Here is a 20,268-nt window from a genome sequence, read left to right on the forward strand (position 1 = left end):
CTTTCTTTGAAACTTTATTTTTTAACAATTGCCTGCAGTGCACTATAGAAGTACCAGGTGTTCAATTTAGCAAATTATTTAATTCCTTTAACGCTGCAAATTTTATAGCCGCCTTCCATTGACTACGGAGTGATCTGTCAAGAACTGCTTGCCTTGAGAGAAGTTTGACAGCTGCCTTTTTCATTAGGGAAGCCACAGTGAACTCTTGGAACACAAGAAAATGGGGGATAAAGAATTGATGTGGGCCTTGAAAAATGGAGACCTTGACGAGGTTAAGACTCTAATGAAGGTACGATATACTGTAGCTATCTTACTCGCAAATCAGCCAGCTATGTGCGCTAGCTAGCTATGTTTTGTCTGTATAGCTAGCAAACGTTAGCTAGCCATGGCATTGCAAGGTTAGCTAGGTAGGTAGCTAACTTTCATAGCTAGCTTAGTGTACATACATTAGCTAACTATCCGTTCACCTAACTATCACCAACTCACTGTAGTTACCTAGCTAGAAGGTTTGCTTTTACAAACGTTTGTAAAACAATCGGTAGCTAGATTGGGTAAATTGTTAGATAGCTAGCTTTAACAAACTACCATGCTAAACAGATGGTTAGCGAGCTACTGCAACCACTTGTAATCTGATTCAATCACTGTGTATCGGTGTGTGTCTGTTTGCCATTGCCTAATGAATGACTAAAGTTCTACAGACAAGCATATATATGGTCAAGTACCTAGCTAACGTTAACTATCTATTTAGCTAGATAATTGGCTCCTGCTTGAGAATCAGTCATGGTTGGTTTTAGCAAGCAGCCAAACTAGCTATAGCCAAATCCACAGGCCCGTGTTGTGACAGCTAGCTAGTGTGCGGGTGTCTCAGAGCTTTGTTGCAAGGCAGATCTATCTAGATGGCTAGCTTGCTAACGTAATGCTGTTGAAACCATGAAGTAGGCCTAATCATAATACTTGTTTGCGCTCTACTTTGAATGAGGATGTTCCGGCAAATCTTATCATTCAGCCTCCATACTGACTGGGTCTCACATTTTCAGGCCACACCTATGCCATTTTTAGAGCAGTGAAACATTAGCTATTGGTCTGTAAACTGGTCATTTTAGACTAACTTATTTTGGTCAAATTCTAGACATAAAATACTCAAACTTGAATCAATCATATTTGAAGAACACTTTAATGGTGGCAGTCGTTTTGTAGGCATCTCCTTGAATTTTATCACCAATGTTGCATTCTCTGTAGGCCTACATTCCAGGCACACACCATGCATTTGGAAAGTATTCAGACCCCTAGACTATTTCCACATTTTGTTACATTTCAGCCTTATCCTTTCTTTCTTTTTAGAATAATCCCTCAACAATCTACACACTACCCCATAATGACAAGGCAAAAACAGGTTTTTAGACATTTTTGCAAATGTATTAAAAAACAAATGTTCACATTTGCATAAGTTTTCAGACCCTTTTACTCAGTACTTTGTTGAAGCACCTTTGGCAGCGATTACAGCCTTGAGTCTAGGGTATGATGCTACAAGCTTGGTACGCCTGTATTTTTGGAGTTTCTCCCATTCTTCTCTGCAGGACTTCTCCAAGCTCTGTCAGGTTGGATGGGGAGCATTGCTGCAGCTATTTTCAGGCCTCTCCAGAGATGTTCGATCAGGTTCAAGTCCAGGCTCTGGTTGGGCCACTCAATGACATTATACTCTTTGGGACAAGTGTCAATCTTGGTTTCATCAGACCTGAGAATGTTGTTTCTCATGGTCAGAGTCCTTTAGGGCTGTCATGTGCCTTTTACAGAAAAGTGGCTTCCGTTTGGCCACTACCATAAAGGCCTGATTGGTGGCATGCTGCAGAGATGGTTGTCCTTCTAGAAGGTTCTCCCATTTCCACAGAGGAACTCTGGAGCTCTGTCAGTGACCATCAGGTTCTTGGCCATCTCCCTGACCAAGGCCCTTCTCCGATTGCTCAGTTTGGCCAGGCGGCCAGCTCTAGGAAGAGTCTTGGTGGTTCCAAACAAATTCAATTTCAAGAATGATGGAGGCCACTGTTCTTGTGGAGCTTCAATGCTGTAGAAATCTTTTGGTACCCTTCACCATATCTGTGCCTTGACACAATCCTGTCTAGGACCTCTGTTGACAATTTCCTTTGACCTCATGGCTTGGTTTTTGCTCTGACATGCACTGTCAACTGTGGGACCTTTGACAGGTGTGTGCATTTCCAAATCATGTCCAGTCAATAGAAACAGGATGCACTTCAGCTCAATTTCAAGTCTCATAGCAAAGTGTCTGAATAAATAAAATACAAATCTTAAACCCTTTACACTTGTGTGTGTATAAGGTAGTAGTTTTGGAATTGTTATGTTAGATTACTCGTTGGTCATTACTGCATTGTCAGAACTAGAAGCACAAGCATTTCGCTACACTCGCATTAACATCTGCTAACCATGTGTATGTGACAAATACATTTGTTTTTATTTGAATACATATGTAAATAAGGTATTCATGATTTTTTTATTTTAATACATTTGCAACCATTTCTTACCCTATTTTCACTTTGTCATTGTGGGGTAGAAGAAGGCTGTAACGTAACAAAATGTGGAAAAGGGGAAGGGGTCTGAATACTCCCCCCAAATACACAGTACATAAGGTATCTAAGCATTGGATCTTTATGCGAAGTACCTAAAAATAATACTGTGGTTTGAGGTTTAGCTAGTCTGGTGTAGGTTGAACCCCTTAAAATAGCTGTGGGGCTAACTATTGTTGAAAGCTGAACCACACTGATGAATCATTAGGTCTGTAGCGCTCCTATGTAAAAGCAACATGTCTTTTTATGCATTTTGTTTAGACCGTAGGCTTGGCGCTAGACAATCAGACCTCTATTCTTTATCCTCAACCTCAACCTATCAGTTGATTAGCTAACTGCTGTGAAACAGTCTAGCCCTAACCATTAGGGTGGACTGTATTTAGGCTCTGCTTTCTTTTCAGCTTTTGGTGATTGAGTCTAATCAAAGTCAGAAGTACAGCTATTTCAAAAAAGTCTTTACTGATTTTTGGAACGCAAGGACATTACTAATGCACTGAGTTGCTGCATTACTCATATTGATCTCAAAGGCTGTGTTTACACGGGCAACCCAATTCTGATCTTTTGCCGCTAATTAGTCTTTTGGCCAATCAGATGTTTTGCCAGTAATTGACTAAAATATCAGAATTTGCCTGCCTGTGTAAACCTAGCCCAATAATCCCAGATAACAATTAAATTGCAATAGGATGGAAATGTTTCAGATCTGGGCCATTCAGTTGCCAAAGATTTTTCAAAAGCAGGCAGCTCCTAGACACTTCATACTGCACATGTGGATATTAGACTGATCCACTGTCGTTTCCCATATCCCTCAATGAAACCGTTTAAATTGGCCCCATATTACCCAGCTCCTGGAGGTAATATTTGAAAACTATTAGAACGGTGATGAGATACCATCATGCCTAATGGATTCAGTTGGCTTGTGTGTAAAATTAAGGCATGGAATCTGTTTTCCTTGACCTTCAGGGGAATGGTGACACAGGTGAGCATGCCAGAGATGGGTCTCTGTGGGATATATATATCCCACAGAGACCCATCTCTGGCATGCTCACCTGTGTCACCACCATATATATATATGCTCGCAGTCATACAGCTAGTGACAGGATAGCAGATTGACTACACATCACTGTCGGGTTTAGCCGTTATGTTTGTCATTCATATGTATTCATATTTGAACTGCAGGAAGGGCAACTAGTGTCTGCAGCTTCTGTCTGTTTATCCAATAGGAACCTTTCTCACCAGGCTACATTAGCTCTGATTACAACACATGGATCGACCATAGGCTACATTTACCTGAGTTATGGAGACCTATCAAGCTTCAGAAATCCAATGAATTGCAGCAACGGCATCCATTGGATCACTGTGCGGTCTAGCTTAAGCTTTTGAAGGCAGGTGAGTGGTGCTAGCATTACCCAAAGCCTGGCTGTAACCTTTACTGAGCCAGATTGATTATCACGCCCGGCCAGCACAGCCAAAAACTAGCCCAGACCCTGACTCATCTCCTGATAGGCTTGTTGCCTTAGGGCAGTTACGCGGTAATGGAATTATGCGGAGACTCAAACAAAAACCATTGACTTCAAAGTTTAGCAAACCATACAACTCTATGCGCAACGACTTGTCTACTCTTAACAATTTCCACTGAACATTTTACAAAACACATTTACAGGGAGAACTATGCAAAAACAAAGTTTGATAACTGCACTAAACTGAGAGATTTTACCCTATTTATTTTTACCAAACTTTGCATCAAGGTTTCTTTTTTCACTGTGGAAATTGTTCAAAGTTGTCTGTGCATAGAGCTGTATGATTTTGTTGAACTTTGAAATCAATGGTTTTTGCTTGGCATATATTTTTCTGCAGGATGCTTAAGCAGGTGAATACATTCCCGTCTTCTTTCCTCAGGCCACATAACCAGCTAATGAGAAAGGTGCTATGGTATGACATTGCACTGACTATGCTGCCCGGTCTGAGTGACCCGTCTCTGTGATGAGTGTTGTCTCTTCAGGACTACCCACCGCTCCACACAATGGACTGTGGCTACAGAGCCTGTCTTTCCTCTCGCCTGCTGGCTTGACATTTTGAGGCCTCGCAATACCACAGCAGGGAGACTCTAGGAAGAGGCGTGTTGTGTGACGGCCTTTGTTTTTTTAACTGAGGGGTGTTTCTGGCACAAGAAAGGATTTCTGTTATGTGATTGTATTAACTGTGTGCATGTCCATGCAGTAAGTGTTTGTTCCTTTTTAGCAAGCGGGTGACCGAGTCTTGATACAGAAGGGGATGTTGTGTAGGTGATGGTATCTCAACCGTTTGTATTTTGTTTTAGGATGAGGATGTGAACAGGACCCTGGAGGGTGGCAGGAAGCCCCTGCACTATGCTGCTGACTGTGGCCAGGCTGAGATGCTGGAGTTCCTCCTCTCCAAGGGAGCAGATGTTAATGTAAGAGCTGCTAGTGGGAATACTGCTATCAATATAGGCCTACTGCTGTTATACAGTTATTTGAATACTTCTGTCAATATAGGCCTACTGCTGTTATACAGTTATTAGAATACTGTTATACAGTTGTCAGAATACTGCTGTCAATATAGGCCTACTACTGTTATACAGTTATTAGAATACTGTTATACAGTTGTCAGAATACTGCTGTCAATATAGGCCTACTGTTATACAGTTATTAGAATACTTCTGTCAATATAGGCCTACTGCTGTTATTAGAATACTGCTGTTAATATAGGCCTACTGTTATACAGTTATTAGAATACTTCTGTCAATATAGGCCTACTGCTGTTATTAGAATACTCTTAATATAGGCCTGCTGTTATACAGTTATTAGAATACTGCTCTTAATGTAGGCCTACTGCTGTTATACAGTTATTAGAATACTGCTCTTAATGTAGGCCTACTGCTGTTATACAGTTATTAGAATACTGCTGTTAATATAGGCCTACTGTTATACAGTTATTAGAATACTGCTGTTAATATAGGCCTACTGTTATACAGTTATTAGAATACTGCTGTTAATATAGGCCTACTGCTATACAGTTATTAGAATACTGCTGTTAATATAGTCCTACTGCTGTTATACAGTTATTAGAATACTGTTATATTGTTATTAGAATACTGCTGTTAATATAGGCCTACTGTTATACAGTTATTAGAATACTCTTGTTAATATAGGCCTACTGTTATACAGTTATTAGAATACTGCTGTTAATATAGGCCTACTGCTGTTATACAGTTATTAGAATACTGCTGTTAATGTAGGCCTACTGCTGTTATACAGTTATTAGAATACTGCTCTTAATGTAGGCCTACTGCTGTTATACAGTTATTAGAATACTGCTCTTAATGTAGGCCTACTGTTATACAGTTATTAGAATACTGCTGTTAATATAGGCCTACTACTGTTATACAGTTATTAGAATACTGTTATACAGTTGTCAGAATACTGCTGTCAATATAGGCCTACTGTTATACAGTTATTAGAATACTTCTGTCAATATAGGCCTACTGCTGTTATTAGAATACTCTTAATATAGGCCTGCTGTTATACAGTTATTAGAATACTGCTGTTAATATAGGCCTACTGCTGTTATTAGAATACTGCTGTTAATATAGGCCTACTGTTATACAGTTATTAGAATACTGCTGTTAATATAGGCCTACTGTTATACAGTTATTAGAATACTTCTGTCAATATAGGCCTACTGCTGTTATTAGAATACTCTTAATATAGGCCTGCTGTTATACAGTTATTAGAATACTGCTCTTAATGTAGGCCTACTGCTGTTATACAGTTATTAGAATACTGCTCTTAATGTAGGCCTACTGCTGTTATACAGTTATTAGAATACTGCTGTTAATATAGGCCTACTGTTATACAGTTATTAGAATACTGCTGTTAATATAGGCCTACTGCTATACAGTTATTAGAATACTGCTGTTAATATAGTCCTACTGCTGTTATACAGTTATTAGAATACTGTTATATTGTTATTAGAATACTGCTGTTAATATAGGCCTACTGTTATACAGTTATTAGAATACTCTTGTTAATATAGGCCTACTGTTATACAGTTATTAGAATACTGCTGTTAATATAGGCCTACTGCTGTTATACAGTTATTAGAATACTGCTGTTAATATAGGCCTACTGCTGTTATACAGTTATTAGAATACTGCTCTTAATGTAGGCCTACTGCTGTTATACAGTTATTAGAATACTGCTCTTAATGTAGGCCTACTGTTATACAGTTATTAGAATACTGCTGTTAATATAGGCCTACTACTGTTATACAGTTATTAGAATACTGTTATACAGTTGTCAGAATACTGCTGTCAATATAGGCCTACTGTTATACAGTTATTAGAATACTTCTGTCAATATAGGCCTACTGCTGTTATTAGAATACTGCTGTTAATATAGGCCTACTGTTATACAGTTATTAGAATACTGCTGTTAATATAGGCCTACTGTTATACAGTTATTAGAATACTTCTGTCAATATAGGCCTACTGCTGTTATTAGAATACTCTTAATATAGGCCTGCTGTTATACAGTTATTAGAATACTGCTCTTAATGTAGGCCTACTGCTGTTATACAGTTATTAGAATACTGCTCTTAATGTAGGCCTACTGCTGTTATACAGTTATTAGAATACTGCTGTTAATATAGGCCTACTGTTATACAGTTATTAGAATACTGCTGTTAATATAGGCCTACTGCTATACAGTTATTAGAATACTGCTGTTAATATAGTCCTACTGCTGTTATACAGTTATTAGAATACTGTTATATTGTTATTAGAATACTGCTGTTAATATAGGCCTACTGTTATACAGTTATTAGAATACTCTTGTTAATATAGGCCTACTGTTATACAGTTATTAGAATACTGCTGTTAATATAGGCCTACTGCTGTTATACAGTTATTAGAATACTGCTCTTAATGTAGGCCTACTGCTGTTATACAGTTATTAGAATACTGCTCTTAATGTAGGCCTACTGTTATACAGTTATTAGAATACTGCTGTTAATATAGGCCTACTACTGTTATACAGTTATTAGAATACTGCTCTTAATGTAGGCCTACTGTTATACAGTTATTAGAATACTGCTGTTAATATAGGCCTACTACTGTTATACAGTTATTCGAATACTGCTGTTAATATAGGCCTACTACTGTTATACAGTTATTAGAATACTGCTGTTAATATAGGCCTACTACTGTTATACAGTTATTAGAATACTGCTGTTAATATAGGCCTACTGCTGTTATACAGTTATTAGAATACTGCTGTTAATGTAGGCCTACTGCTGTTATACAGTTATTAGAATACTGCTCTTAATGTAGGCCTACTGCTGTTATACAGTTATTAGAATACTGCTCTTAATGTAGGCCTACTGTTATACAGTTATTAGAATACTGCTGTTAATATAGGCCTACTACTGTTATACAGTTATTAGAATACTGCTGTTAATATAGGCCTACTACTGTTATACAGTTATTAGAATACTGCTCTTAATGTAGGCCTACTGTTATACAGTTATTAGAATACTGCTGTTAATATAGGCCTACTACTGTTATACAGTTATTAAATACTGCTGTTAATATAGGCCTACTGCTGTTATACAGTTATTAGAATACTGCTGTTAATATAGGCCTACTGCTGTTATGATGTTAGTATTTAACAACCGTATTCTGAGTCCCTCTCCATTTTATTAGTACTGATATGGAAGAAGGCTATGGTGGTAGCCCTCTGTCACCTATCTGCTCACGTTAGAGATCAGTTATTACTGATGCCCAAGGAGGAAGGAATTATGTGTTTTCCATTCTGTGTGTTTGCATTCATTTGCTTATTGAATAGACCTAATGGTACCAGAGAGAACAAGTCCCTTATTCTGAATCCACTCATACAAAGCTTCTACTATAGTCAACCACATACTGTAGTAACGACTCAGACCGACATGACTTAACTACTGTAGACTCTGCTAGTTTTGTTCAGACATGTAGAGTGGTTAAGTTCTATATTTGGACCAATGGGATTCCTCCGTTATAAGGGACTTGTCATTCTCCTGAAGCCCCCCCCCATTCCCTTAGTGTGCAGAGAGCAGCACAGTCTAACTGGCCAGACCACATAGTCTGTCAGAATGCTCCCCTGAGCCTCAACCCATTACCACACTGCAGTGGAGGGAATCGATCTGCTTTTACAATGGGATTGAGTAGAGTGATGGTTGTGGCATTTACCAGTTAGGGAAGGTGACCGTATTGTACAGTTTTGCAACAATTCTTAATATTAGAAATTCTTAACCTTATTCGAAGCTCTTATTTGGTCTCAGCCCCTCATTATTGCCACACAAGCCTGAACGTGCTTATGGGTGTCACTGACCCAAGACGTTATAGTTAGTTTCACACAGACACGTGTTGACCGTTCAGGCGATACTTGCTAGAACTGGACGTTCTGACCCTGAATGTACCAATGTGAATTTGGAATGCTTGTTAACTAGGCCCGACTCTCACTGCACACAGTCTGTAGAGCCATGTCCTCTCCCAACCTCCCTTATCTGCCTCATGGTCTGATCACCAACAGACTTGTCATTCACTCCAACATCCATCAGTCTGGCTGTTACACCATTTTGCTTCCTCTAGTCTTGTATCACTAACACCCCCACCACAGAATGTGTAACTCTGTCTCTCTTCCCCAGTCCCTTCAGATAAGGGCCCCCAGTCCCTTCAGATAAGGGCCCCCAGTCCCTTCAGATAAGGGCCCCCAGTCCCTTCAGATAAGGGCCCCCAGTCCCTTCAGATAAGGGCCCCCAGTCCCTTCAGATAAGGGCCCCCCAGTCCCTTCAGATAAGGGCCCCCCAGTCCCTTCAGATAAGGGCCCCCCAGTCCCTTTAAGGGGCCCCCAGTCCTTCAGATAAGGGGCCCCCAGTCCCTTCAGATAAGGGCCCCCCAGTCCCTTCAGATAAGGGGCCCCCAGTCCCTTCAGATAAGGGGCCCCCAGTCCCTTCAGATAAGGGGCCCCCAGTCCCTTCAGATAAGGGGCCCCCAGTCCCTTCAGATAAGGGGCCCCCAGTCCCTTCAGATAAGGGGCCCCCAGTCCCTTCAGATAAGGGGCCCCAGTCCCTTCAGATAAGGGGCCCCAGTCCCTTCAGATAAGGGGCCCCAGTCCCTTCAGATAAGGGCCCCAGTCCCTTCAGATAAGGGGCCCAGCCAGGGCTCCTGAAACAGGGGAGATAAATAGTGGCAGAGTGGGTTTCCTCTCTAATTCATTGACGTGATAAGGAGAGAAATAAAAGCACTCCCTCTGAGTTATTTCCTCTGATAACGAGAGTGCCCTTGTGTTGGAGGCAGGGACGACTGGTCTGCTGATGTATGCTGCCTGTCCACGCACAAACCCGCTCACTCCCTTTTTTTTGTGTTTTTTTCACTTTCTTTGGTCTCCCACAGGCCCCAGACAAACATGACATCACTCCGCTGCTCTCTGCCACGTACGAGGGTCACCTCACCTGTGTCAAGATCCTGCTAGAAAAGGTAACGCTGCACACGCGTGCACAGAGCTGTCTTTACCCTCGTCAGAGCCATTTCTGTGTTGGAAGTTGTGTGTGATGTGTAACTGCTGATGCGGTAACTCCTGTATGACAAAGGACTACAATGAAGGCTGAATGTTCAGTGACTGTCTGGTCCTGCCTGCCCAAACCTTCTGTTCTGTGTGGAGGGAGCTGGAATGTTCTCAGACTTCATCACACAGCACTGCTGCTGTTTTGTTCCTATCCCACTAGCTAGCTCCACACACACACACCACACACACACACACACACACACACGTCTCACTCAGCTCTGGAACACTGAGGAGATGATACGATGGCTGAATGTGACACCTCTGTCCTGGCAGTCACCCACCGCTGTAGTGAGGAGCCAACACTTTTCCTGAACACCAAGGAGCTGCTTTTACAGTCCTGTAATGCTGCCATTTTTGGGATTCATACAATCAGATATGTTATGTATTCTTTGAGAGGTGATCTTTGTCAAATTATAAAATAATCGTATTCCTAGTACACAGTAACTATCACAGTGCAGTCGTAGAGCAGTGATTTAGACCATATTTTGTTTCATGCAGAACTGTGTACATACAGGACATGATTTGGGCACTGCCTTGTGGAGGAGTCAGTCACTCACTGTGTTGTGTTTTCATTCCGCTCACGTTTTCCCAGCTGCTATCATGGCATGCCGGCTCACTGAGGTACCTGTGGTGCAGCCACATAGAAATGACAGATGTCTCTAATAGTAAGCCCTGTGGAGGCTAATATCACTTTTCTCTCTCCCCATCCCTCTCTCTCCCCATCCCTCTCTCCCCCTCTCCCCCTCCTCTCTCTCTCTCTCTCTCTCCCTCTCTCTCTCTCTCTCTCTGCCCCCTCTCTCTCTCTCTCGCGCCCCCTGAAAACATGCCTAACTGCTGTGAAATGGATGTACCCCCTCTGTCCCACACTCGTAGCTGCACAACACATGGTAGAAGCACAATATGGCCATTTCTTTCATTACCTTGTGATTGTGCTTTTTATTTTATGTCTCTGGTCTCTATCTGGGGAGAGCCGACATGTCAGTACAATTACAAATTACTTTCATAAAACGTATGTGTGCCTCAGCATTTGTATGTGGATGTTTGTGTTTTCTTGTTTCTGACTGTGTGAGAATGGAAACCAACAGGCTAATATTTCCAGTGGGTAAGTATCGGTCATCTCCCAGCCCCAGCCAGGTTAAACGAGGTGGGGTATACAAAAGCACCGTGCCGCGCTTATCAGAGTGGCGTAGGCGGCCTCACTCGCCGAGTGATCCAGCGCCACAGCAGTTAAGGGACTTACTCCACTCACCGGTGTCCAAACTCCAAGCGGCGCCCCTTTCTTTGCATCCTACGGACACGACCCGCCACGTAAATCACCCGGCACCAACACTACTGGGAGGGGACACAGTCACGATGCATGCAGAGACCGAGATATCATATGGATTAGAGGTCGACCGATTCTGTTTTTTTTTTTTGACGCCGGTACCGATTATTGGAGGACCAAAAAAAAAAGCTGATGCCGATTGATCGGCCAAATTTTATTTTATTTTTCATTTTATTTAGTATATATGTAATAATGACAATTACAACAATACTGAATGAACTCTAACATAATATAATACATAAATAAAAATCGATTTGGGCTCAAATAAATAATGAAACCTGTTCCGTTTGGTTTAAATAACACAAAAACACAGTGTTGGCGAAGAAAGTAAAAGTGCAATATGTGCCATGTAAAATAAGCTAACGTTTAAGTTCCTTGCTCAGAAGATATGAATGCTGATGGTTCCTTTTAACATGAGTCTTCAATATTCCTAGTTAAGATGTTTCAGGTTGTAGTTATTATAGGAATTATAGGACTATTTCTCTCTATACCATTTGTATTTCATATACCTTTGACTATTGGATGTTCTTAGGCACTATAGTATTGCCAGCCTAATCTCGGGAGTTGATAGGCTTGAAGTCATAAACAGCGCTGTGCTTCAAGCATTGCTGAGAGCTGCTGGCAAACGCAGGAAAGTGCTGTTTGGATGAATGCTTATGAGCCTGCTGCTGCCCACCACCGCTCAGTCAGACTGTTCTATCAAATCATAGACTTAATTATAATATAATCAACACACAGAAATACGAGCCTTAGGTCATTAATATGGTCAAATCCGGAAACTACCATTTAGAAAACAAAACGTTTATTCTTTCAGTGAAATACGGAACCGTTACGTATTTTATCGAACGGGTGGCATCCATAAGTCTAAATATTGCTGTTACATTGCACAACCTTCAATGTTATGTCATAATTATGTCAAATTTAGCAAATTAATTACGGTCTTTGTTAGGAAGAAATGGTCTTCACACAGTTCGCAACGAGCCAGGCGGCCCAAACTGTGTATACACTGACTCTGCTTCCACTGAACGCAAGAGAAGTGACAATTTCCCTAGTTAATATTGCCTGCTAACATTAATTTCTTTTAACTAAATATGCAGGTTTAAAAAATATATACTTGTGTATTGATTTTAAGAAAGGCAAGGATGTTTAATGGCTAGGTACCTTGGTACAACGACAGTGCGAATCCGCTTGTTAAATCATCACCTGTTTGGCTAAGTAGGCTGTGATTCGATGATAAATGAACAGGCACCGCATCGATTATATGCAACACAGGACAGGCTAGATAAAACTAGTGATTATTGATTGTTTTTTGTAAGATCCGTTTAATGCCAGCTAGCAACTTACCGTTACTCCTTGCTGCACTCGCGTAACAGGTGGTCAGCCGGCCACAGTCTCATCGTGGAGTGCAATGTAATCGGTGTCCAAAAATACAGATTGTTATGAACATTTGAAATCGGCCCTAATTAATAGGCCATGCCGAATTTTATTTTATTTATTTTTTAAATATTTTTTATTTTTAAGGAAGAAAAAAAAGTTTTAAATCGGTCGACCTCTAATATGGATGGCACCAGATCACCTCTTAGGGATGGGACACAGTCACGATACATGCAGAGACCGAGATATGTGGCTGGAACCTGATCACCTCTTAGGGATGGGACACAGTCACGATACATGCAGAGACCGAGATATGTGGCTGGAACCTGATCACCTCTTGGGGCGGGGACACAGTCACGATACATGCAGAGACCGAGATATGTGGCTGGAACCAGATCACTTCTTAGGGATGGGACACAGTCACGATACATGCAGAGACCGAGATATGTGGCTGGAACCAGATCACTTCTTAGGGATGGGACACAGTCACGATACATGCAGAGACCGAGATATGTGGCTGGAACCAGATCACTTCTTAGGGATGGGACACAGTCACGATACATGCAGAGACCGAGATATGTGGCTGGAACCAGATCACCTCTTGGGGCGGGGACACAGTCACGATACATGCAGAGACCGAGATATGTGGCTGGAACCAGATCACCTCTTAGGGATGGGACACAGTCACGATACATGCAGAGACCGAGATATGTGGCTGGAACCAGATCACCTCTTAGGGATGGGACACAGTCACGATACATGCAGAGACCGAGATATGTGGCTGGAACCTGATCACCTCTTAGGGATGGGACACAGTCATGATACATGCAGAGACCGAGATATGTGGCTGGAACCAGATGAACACCTCTTGGGGCGAGGACAGCCTCGGCGCTATACGTCAGCAATTGAGACCCCATCTGGCAGATGAGAATGTGGCGTCTGTCATCAGGCGACGGCAGGCCCGGGTCACCGCCAGCCAAGGGCTCATCAACAGGGGTTAGGCCTGAAGTGGAGTGCGAGGAGATATGAGATGACGCTCCACTCCACAGCAGCCTGATGTCTCGTTTCAGCCAGAAGCTACAGCAGCAGGACTGGAGCTCTGAAACACTTTCTCTCTGGCTACCTTTAACCACACTGTTATTACACATCAAGAGCAACAGCAGGCCAGTGCTGGAATGTCTTCTCATTGATTCGTGTCCGCTCATTTATTCAGCTTTAAGAAACATTCAGAGGAATCGAATACTGCATCGGTAGTCCACTACTACCAGAATGTATCATTCATGATAACTCAAGTATTCATTCTAGACAAAATGCTTGACAGTCTCGGAAGTGTGCACCTGAGCATCATGGGAGCTGACCTCTGACTGACCACGGGTGGTTCCTGAATTATCGAAGGCCTGTTAACCCTGTGTTTGACCCTAACCAGCCAGCATGCTGGGGGAGGGAGAGTTGCTGCCTTGACTACAGGCCAGAGAGACGGCTTCAGAAGAACACGGGGCTTGTTAATTATGAATCAGCACTGAAGCCCTCCCTACCTCCCTTAACAACTCCCACTCTTTTACTTTTATTAAACCCTTGTCAGAGGACAAATATGTTTTTTTTTATTTACAGCTTTTGTGCTACATATACAGTGGGGCAAAAAAGTACTTAGTCAGCCACCAATTGCAATTTCTCCCACTTAAAAAGATGAGGCCTGTAATTTATCATAGGTACACTTCAACTACAATAGACAAAATGAGAAAAAAAATCCAGAAAATCACATTGTAGGATTTTTTTATGAATTTATTTGCAAATTATGGTGGAAAATAAGTATTTGGTCAATAACAAAAGTTTATCTCAATACTTTGTTATATACCCTTTGTTGGCAATGACAGAGGTCAAACGTTTTCTGTAAGTCTTCACAAGGTTTTCACACACTGTCGCTGGTATTTTGGCCCATTCCTCCATGCAGATCTCCTCTAGAGCAGTGATGTTTTGGGGCTGTTGCTGGGCAACAAGGACTTTCAACTCCCTCCAAAGATTTTCTATGGGGTTAAGATCTGGAGACTGGCTAGGCCACTCCAGGACCTTAAAATGCTTCTTACGCAGCCATCCCCCTCACTGTTGTCTTGCAGTACAGCCATCCCCCTCGCTGTTGTCTTGCAGTACAGCCATCCCCCTCGCTGTTGTCTTGCAGTACAGCCATCCCCCTCGCTGTTGTCTTGCAGTACAGCCATCCCCCTCCCGCTGTTGTCTTGCAGTACAGCCATCCCCCTCCCGCTGTTGTCTTGCAGTACAGCCATCCCCCTCCCGCTGTTGTCTTGCAGTACAGCCATCCCCCTCCCGCTGTTGTCTTGCAGTACAGCCATCCCCCTCCCGCTGTTGTCTTGCAGTACAGCCATCCCCCTCCCGCTGTTGTCTTGCAGTACAGCCATCCCCCTCCCGCTGTTGTCTTGCAGTACAGCCAGCCATCCCCTCCCGCTGTTGTCTTGCAGTACAGACACCCATCCCCCTCCCGCTGTTGTCTTGCAGTACAGACACCCATCCCCTCCCGCTGTTGTCTTGCAGTACAGACACCCATCCCCTCCCGCTGTTGTCTTGCAGTACAGACACCCCCTCGCTGTTGTCTTGCAGTACAGCCATCCCCCTCTCGCTGTTGTCTTGCAGTACAGCCATCCCCCTCTCGCTGTTGTCTTGCAGTACAGACATCAGCACCCTGCTCGTGTTTTGGTCAAACAGCCCTCCGATCTTTTTCCTCTTCTTTGAGCACAGTGCAGCCAACAGAAGTATTTCTCCATCCCTCTACAGATATCGATCTCTCCTTTCTTTCCTCTCCTCCCTCGTTCAAGGCCATGTAAAATATGCCCCGTGAACGGCCCCACGGCCGCTTGACTGGAGCGGGCGGGTCGATGGACTCCTGTAAGCATCACATCTTATAACCAATCCTGAGGGGAGGAGATCTGAGGGCCTGATAGATTATGCATGGGCAGTCTCTCCTTTCCACTCAATAATGGCATAATGAAGACTTAATGGACACCTCGGCCAAGAGGCAGACTTACATAACCCCTATTACTACACACACACACCGTGGCGTTGTTTTGCTCTGTCACTCCAGGATGCTGTGACAGGCCTACATCTCACTTAGCTCAGGCTGTATCGCATCCGGCCATGATTGGGCGGCGCACAATTGGCCCAGCGCTGTTCGGGTCTTGCCGGGGTAGGCCGTCATTGTAAATAAGAATTTGTTCTTAACTGACTCGCCTAGTTAAAGGTTAAATACATTTAAAAAAATAGTTGCAGCCTCAATATCTTCCTGGCTGGATGTTGTTAAGGCCATCAGTGATTACTGGCTACCATCATTACTCCCATTTTAGACTAGCTCATTATTCTAAGTGGAGACCGGTGGATGTCCATGGTAGATGGCCTCCTCCACGTCCCTCAAGTCTACAGTTGTTTTCTCCCCCCTGTCAGTAGAGCCCAGGGAGAGTGAGAAGCCGTGTCGGTGTACGACAACACGAGTTGGTCTTCACTGGATAATACAGCTCGCTAGCTCCAGTTATATGAGTCAGGGAATGCTCATTAGATGGTGCTGGAAGGCTCCTGTAGGTAGTCTGCTAGGTAGCAGCCATCTCCCAGGCTGTGTTGACTAGGAGTCTTGTTGAGGTGAGCGTCGGGGTGAAGTGGTGCTGTTGTGTAAATGAGGCCTGTGGAGTACTGCTACGTCTGGGTCCTCCACCACCGGTACCAGCTGCTAGCTAATGACTTCCCCTGAGCTAGAGGGCCTCCTCCACCGGTACCAGCTGCTAGCTAATGACTTCCCCTGAGCTAGAGGGCCTCCTCCACCGGTACCAGCTGCTAGCCAATGACTTCCCCTGAGCTAGAGGGCCTCCTCCACCGGTACCAGCTGCTAGCTAATGACTTCCCCTGAGCTAGAGGGCCTCCTCCACCGGTACCAGCTGCTAGCTAATGACTTCCCCTGAGCTAGAGGGCCTCCTCCACCGGTACCAGCTGCTAGCTAATGACTTCCCCTGAGCTAGAGGGCCTCCTCCACCGGTACCAGCTGCTAGCTAATGACTTCCCCTGAGCTAGAGGGCCTCCTCCACCGGTACCAGCTGCTAGCTAATGACTTCCCCCTGAGCTAGAGGGCCTCCTCCACCGGTACCAGCTGCTAGCTAATGACTTCCCCTGAGCTAGAGGGCCTCCTCCACCGGTACCAGCTGCTAGCTAATGACTTACCCTGAGCTAGAGGGCCTCCTCCACCGGTACCAGCTGCTAGCTAATGACTTACCCTGAGCTAGAGGGCCTCCTCCACCGGTACCAGCTGCTAGCTAATGACTTACCCTGAGCTAGAGAGCCTCCGCCTCCTCTTCCTCCTTGTTCTCTTTGCTGTCAGCCCACTAGAGCTGAGAACACGATGACCATGGAGAACACCAGGCTTGGTCACAAGATGCCTCACTAACACACCATCCAACTACAGGTGTTGAGGCTTGCGCTCTCGCTGCATGTCTGTAGATTGCTGTTTTGTTTAACCGTGTTACCACATTTATTTGGTGATAGTTTGGTCCTGTTATGAATATTGAAACCCATACAATCTCACTAAGCCAGGTCGTCATTGTAAATAAAATAAAATATATAACTTTTCAGTTTCATCAGAACACTGTAAACTGTATTGTTAGATGCAAGTAAACTCTTAAATTGAGCTTTTCCCTCAATTTTAGAGATCTCTATCTAAGACAGTATCCACCAGTCCTGTTTAATCCCTGTAGCCCGTGCCCCGCCCCGGTGCCCCGCCCCGGTGCCCCGCTCCGATGCCCCGCTCCGGTGCCCCGCTCCGTGCTCCGATGCCCCGCTCCGATGCCCCGCTCCGATGCCCCGCTCCGATGCCCCGCTCCGATGCCCCTTTTGGCAGCACATACACACACACTTTCTGCCTGGCACTCAAAGTGGGTCAGGCTTCTCCACTCGACAATGGCGTGTTCTCTGCCTGGGCTCCGTAAGCCCCCGCTAAGAGGCTAAAGTTTTCCATTTAAGTTGTTGGTCTGGTAATGCTCAACCACTCGTCGTCTTGTACGTTTTATCCCACTTTGTCCGTTATTTGCAACCCTTGCTGCATTCCCTTCACCCTCATTCACCTTCACGGTCTTGTTCTAAAACTGTGTGTGTGTGAGTGAGATGAAGAGAAACATTGGGTTAGAGGGAGTCGGCCAGAGCAGGGCACTGCACAGCTTTGCTAATCTTGAACCTATAATGAGTAGTAGTTTGGGATGCTTGTTGATGAGTTAATCAGTGATTCTGCGCAGTGCCTTGCCTCTCCTTTTGGAATGCACTTGGAGAGGGTGAGAGACCACATCACAGAGTGGGTTGAGGGGGACAGGCAGGTTGGCCCACACTGTCACAGAGCATTACTGATGGGCTGAACCTGTGGCCTTGGGTAGAGGGCTAGATGGGGGGGGGGGGGTGAACACTGATTCTAACCTTGGCCTGTTGTTCATTTTGAGAGAGCGGGTTCACACTGAGGTTGAGGCCTTGATGCTCCACTCAGATCATAATGTCTCCCTGTCATGTCCCCCAGGGAGCTGACAAGGAGCAGAAAGGACCAGACGGACAGAGCGCCTTCGAAGCAGCCGAGACCGACGCCATCAAGGCTCTCCTCAAGTGAGACGGGAGCCTAGAAGGGACGGATGCAGCAGTGGTCCCCCAGACAGACCAGATGGACACACCCCTTCCCCCGACCTCTGTCTTTAGCACTGCTTTGTCTGTTTGCACTTTTTGTGTTTTTTCTTCCTTTTTTGTTTTGTTTTTTAAGTTGTAGGGATTCTCTCTTCTTGCCTCTTCAGTAGCCATTGAATGGATGGACTTGTCAATCATGTCTCCCTTGGGGACCAAACACTGAGGGGAAAAGCACCGACTTGGACCCTCCCAGAACACACAAGGATGCAATGTAAAAAAAATGAGTAGAGCTTAACACTTAAATATGATCGCTCTCAAGTCCTGTGTGCACTCCTTGCACAAAGATGTTGGCAGAAAAACCGGAGACATTCAATAGTGTTCAATTTTGTTGGCCGTTTTCAGTATTGTAAGACCACTTGGTTATATTCATCTTCCAAACATCAGTTGTGCTAGATGGAGAACTGTTGTAAAGATGAATTCTATTAGCCCAGTAAGATGGCCTCTTTCCCCTGGCTGTGTGCTGTAGCTCTTCTCTGTAGACCTGACTGGCTAACTGTCCAGCGCTTCAACTAGGGGGTTTTGTACTGTATGAGAGGGTAGGTCCTGTTTAGGTTGCTAATAATATTGGTTACCCACTCTCTACGTAACCCTCTACTGATAACATATCACACTAAACATTAATGACCAAGGTTACTCTAACGTATAATAGCGTAAATACCCCCTTGACCAATCACCACGTTGGCTATTACAAAGGATTAATCTGTTATTAAAACATTGCTGTGTAGTGATGTCATTATGTCAACATTGACCATTATGCAATTTAGAATTGCATAATGTTTTTCCCTTTTTGAGTGAGTTTTGAACGTGTTCTGATCTGCAATCCTTTGTTGCCGCAGTGTGTTTTGTATTAGGTGAATTTGGTGGGTGGGCTCTGAACGGAGGGATATACAGGGGTTTAGGGTTCAAACTGTGGATCGGGGAAATGATCGTCCTCTCGCTCTCTGGGTTTGATTAACCTGCCGGCTCTGCTGCATGTCAGAACTGCTTCTACTGCTACGTTCTCCAAAATGGCTGCCTTCCTCTTTTGGTTGCTTTCAAGTAATTACAATGCAATGGTAACAAAATACTTTCTCTCTGGCATTGTTGTGAGGGGAAAACTGAAATAAAAAATCTTAATTATTATTCTTTGTGTGGTAATCCATTGATTTTGTTTTCTACTGGTATTGTCACATTTCAGTCAGTCTTTACAAATAGAAAAACACTCATTGACTCTGAACGGACACTTCTGAGCGGTGCTGCGTACACTTAACTGTAATCCATATTAGTTCCTTTGTATACAGCTATACACGTCTGTGGACCCACTTACCTGCGAGGCTGCGATCCATACTAGGTGCTTTGTATACAGCCATGCCCTCCATCTTAATGACTTGAGTATTGCTTGTGTCTTTGTCAAACTGTCAGCAGCATCAAAGCCCCCCTCCAGCTGTGTCTGAGCCTGGAGCACAGTGGGTTGTCCTGAATGAATAACAAGCAGCAGCTATTGATTCCATTGATTCCTCATTATACTGTCTGGGCTCTCTGAGTGGTGAGTGTCTCTGGCAGGGGGAAAAAATGACTTGCTCATATTGTTCACTAACTGCTGCCTCTAGAGTGCCCCCAGTCCCAGGTGAACTAGCTAGCTCGCTCTCCCCCTGGTTAAATACCCTCCTCTGCTTAGACGTTG

The 20,268-nt window shown here is 43.9% G+C and overlaps 1 protein-coding gene across 1 annotated transcript; it reads left to right on the plus strand.

The window, feature by feature from the left end:
• Positions 1 to 32: 32 nt before the first annotated feature.
• LOC115125859 (myotrophin-like) lies at positions 33 to 18,938 on the plus strand. Its single transcript, XM_029655434.2, has 4 exons — positions 33 to 289; positions 4,897 to 5,010; positions 10,027 to 10,110; positions 18,448 to 18,938. The coding sequence occupies exons 1-4, from the start codon at positions 221 to 223 to the stop codon at positions 18,532 to 18,534; spliced, it is 354 nt and encodes a 117-aa protein (XP_029511294.1). The 5' UTR covers positions 33 to 220; the 3' UTR covers positions 18,535 to 18,938.
• The last annotated feature ends 1,330 nt before the right edge of the window (positions 18,939 to 20,268 follow it).

This window comes from Oncorhynchus nerka, linkage group LG8 (genome assembly GCF_034236695.1).
Source record: "Oncorhynchus nerka isolate Pitt River linkage group LG8, Oner_Uvic_2.0, whole genome shotgun sequence".
Taxonomy (NCBI): Eukaryota; Metazoa; Chordata; class Actinopteri; order Salmoniformes; family Salmonidae; genus Oncorhynchus; species Oncorhynchus nerka.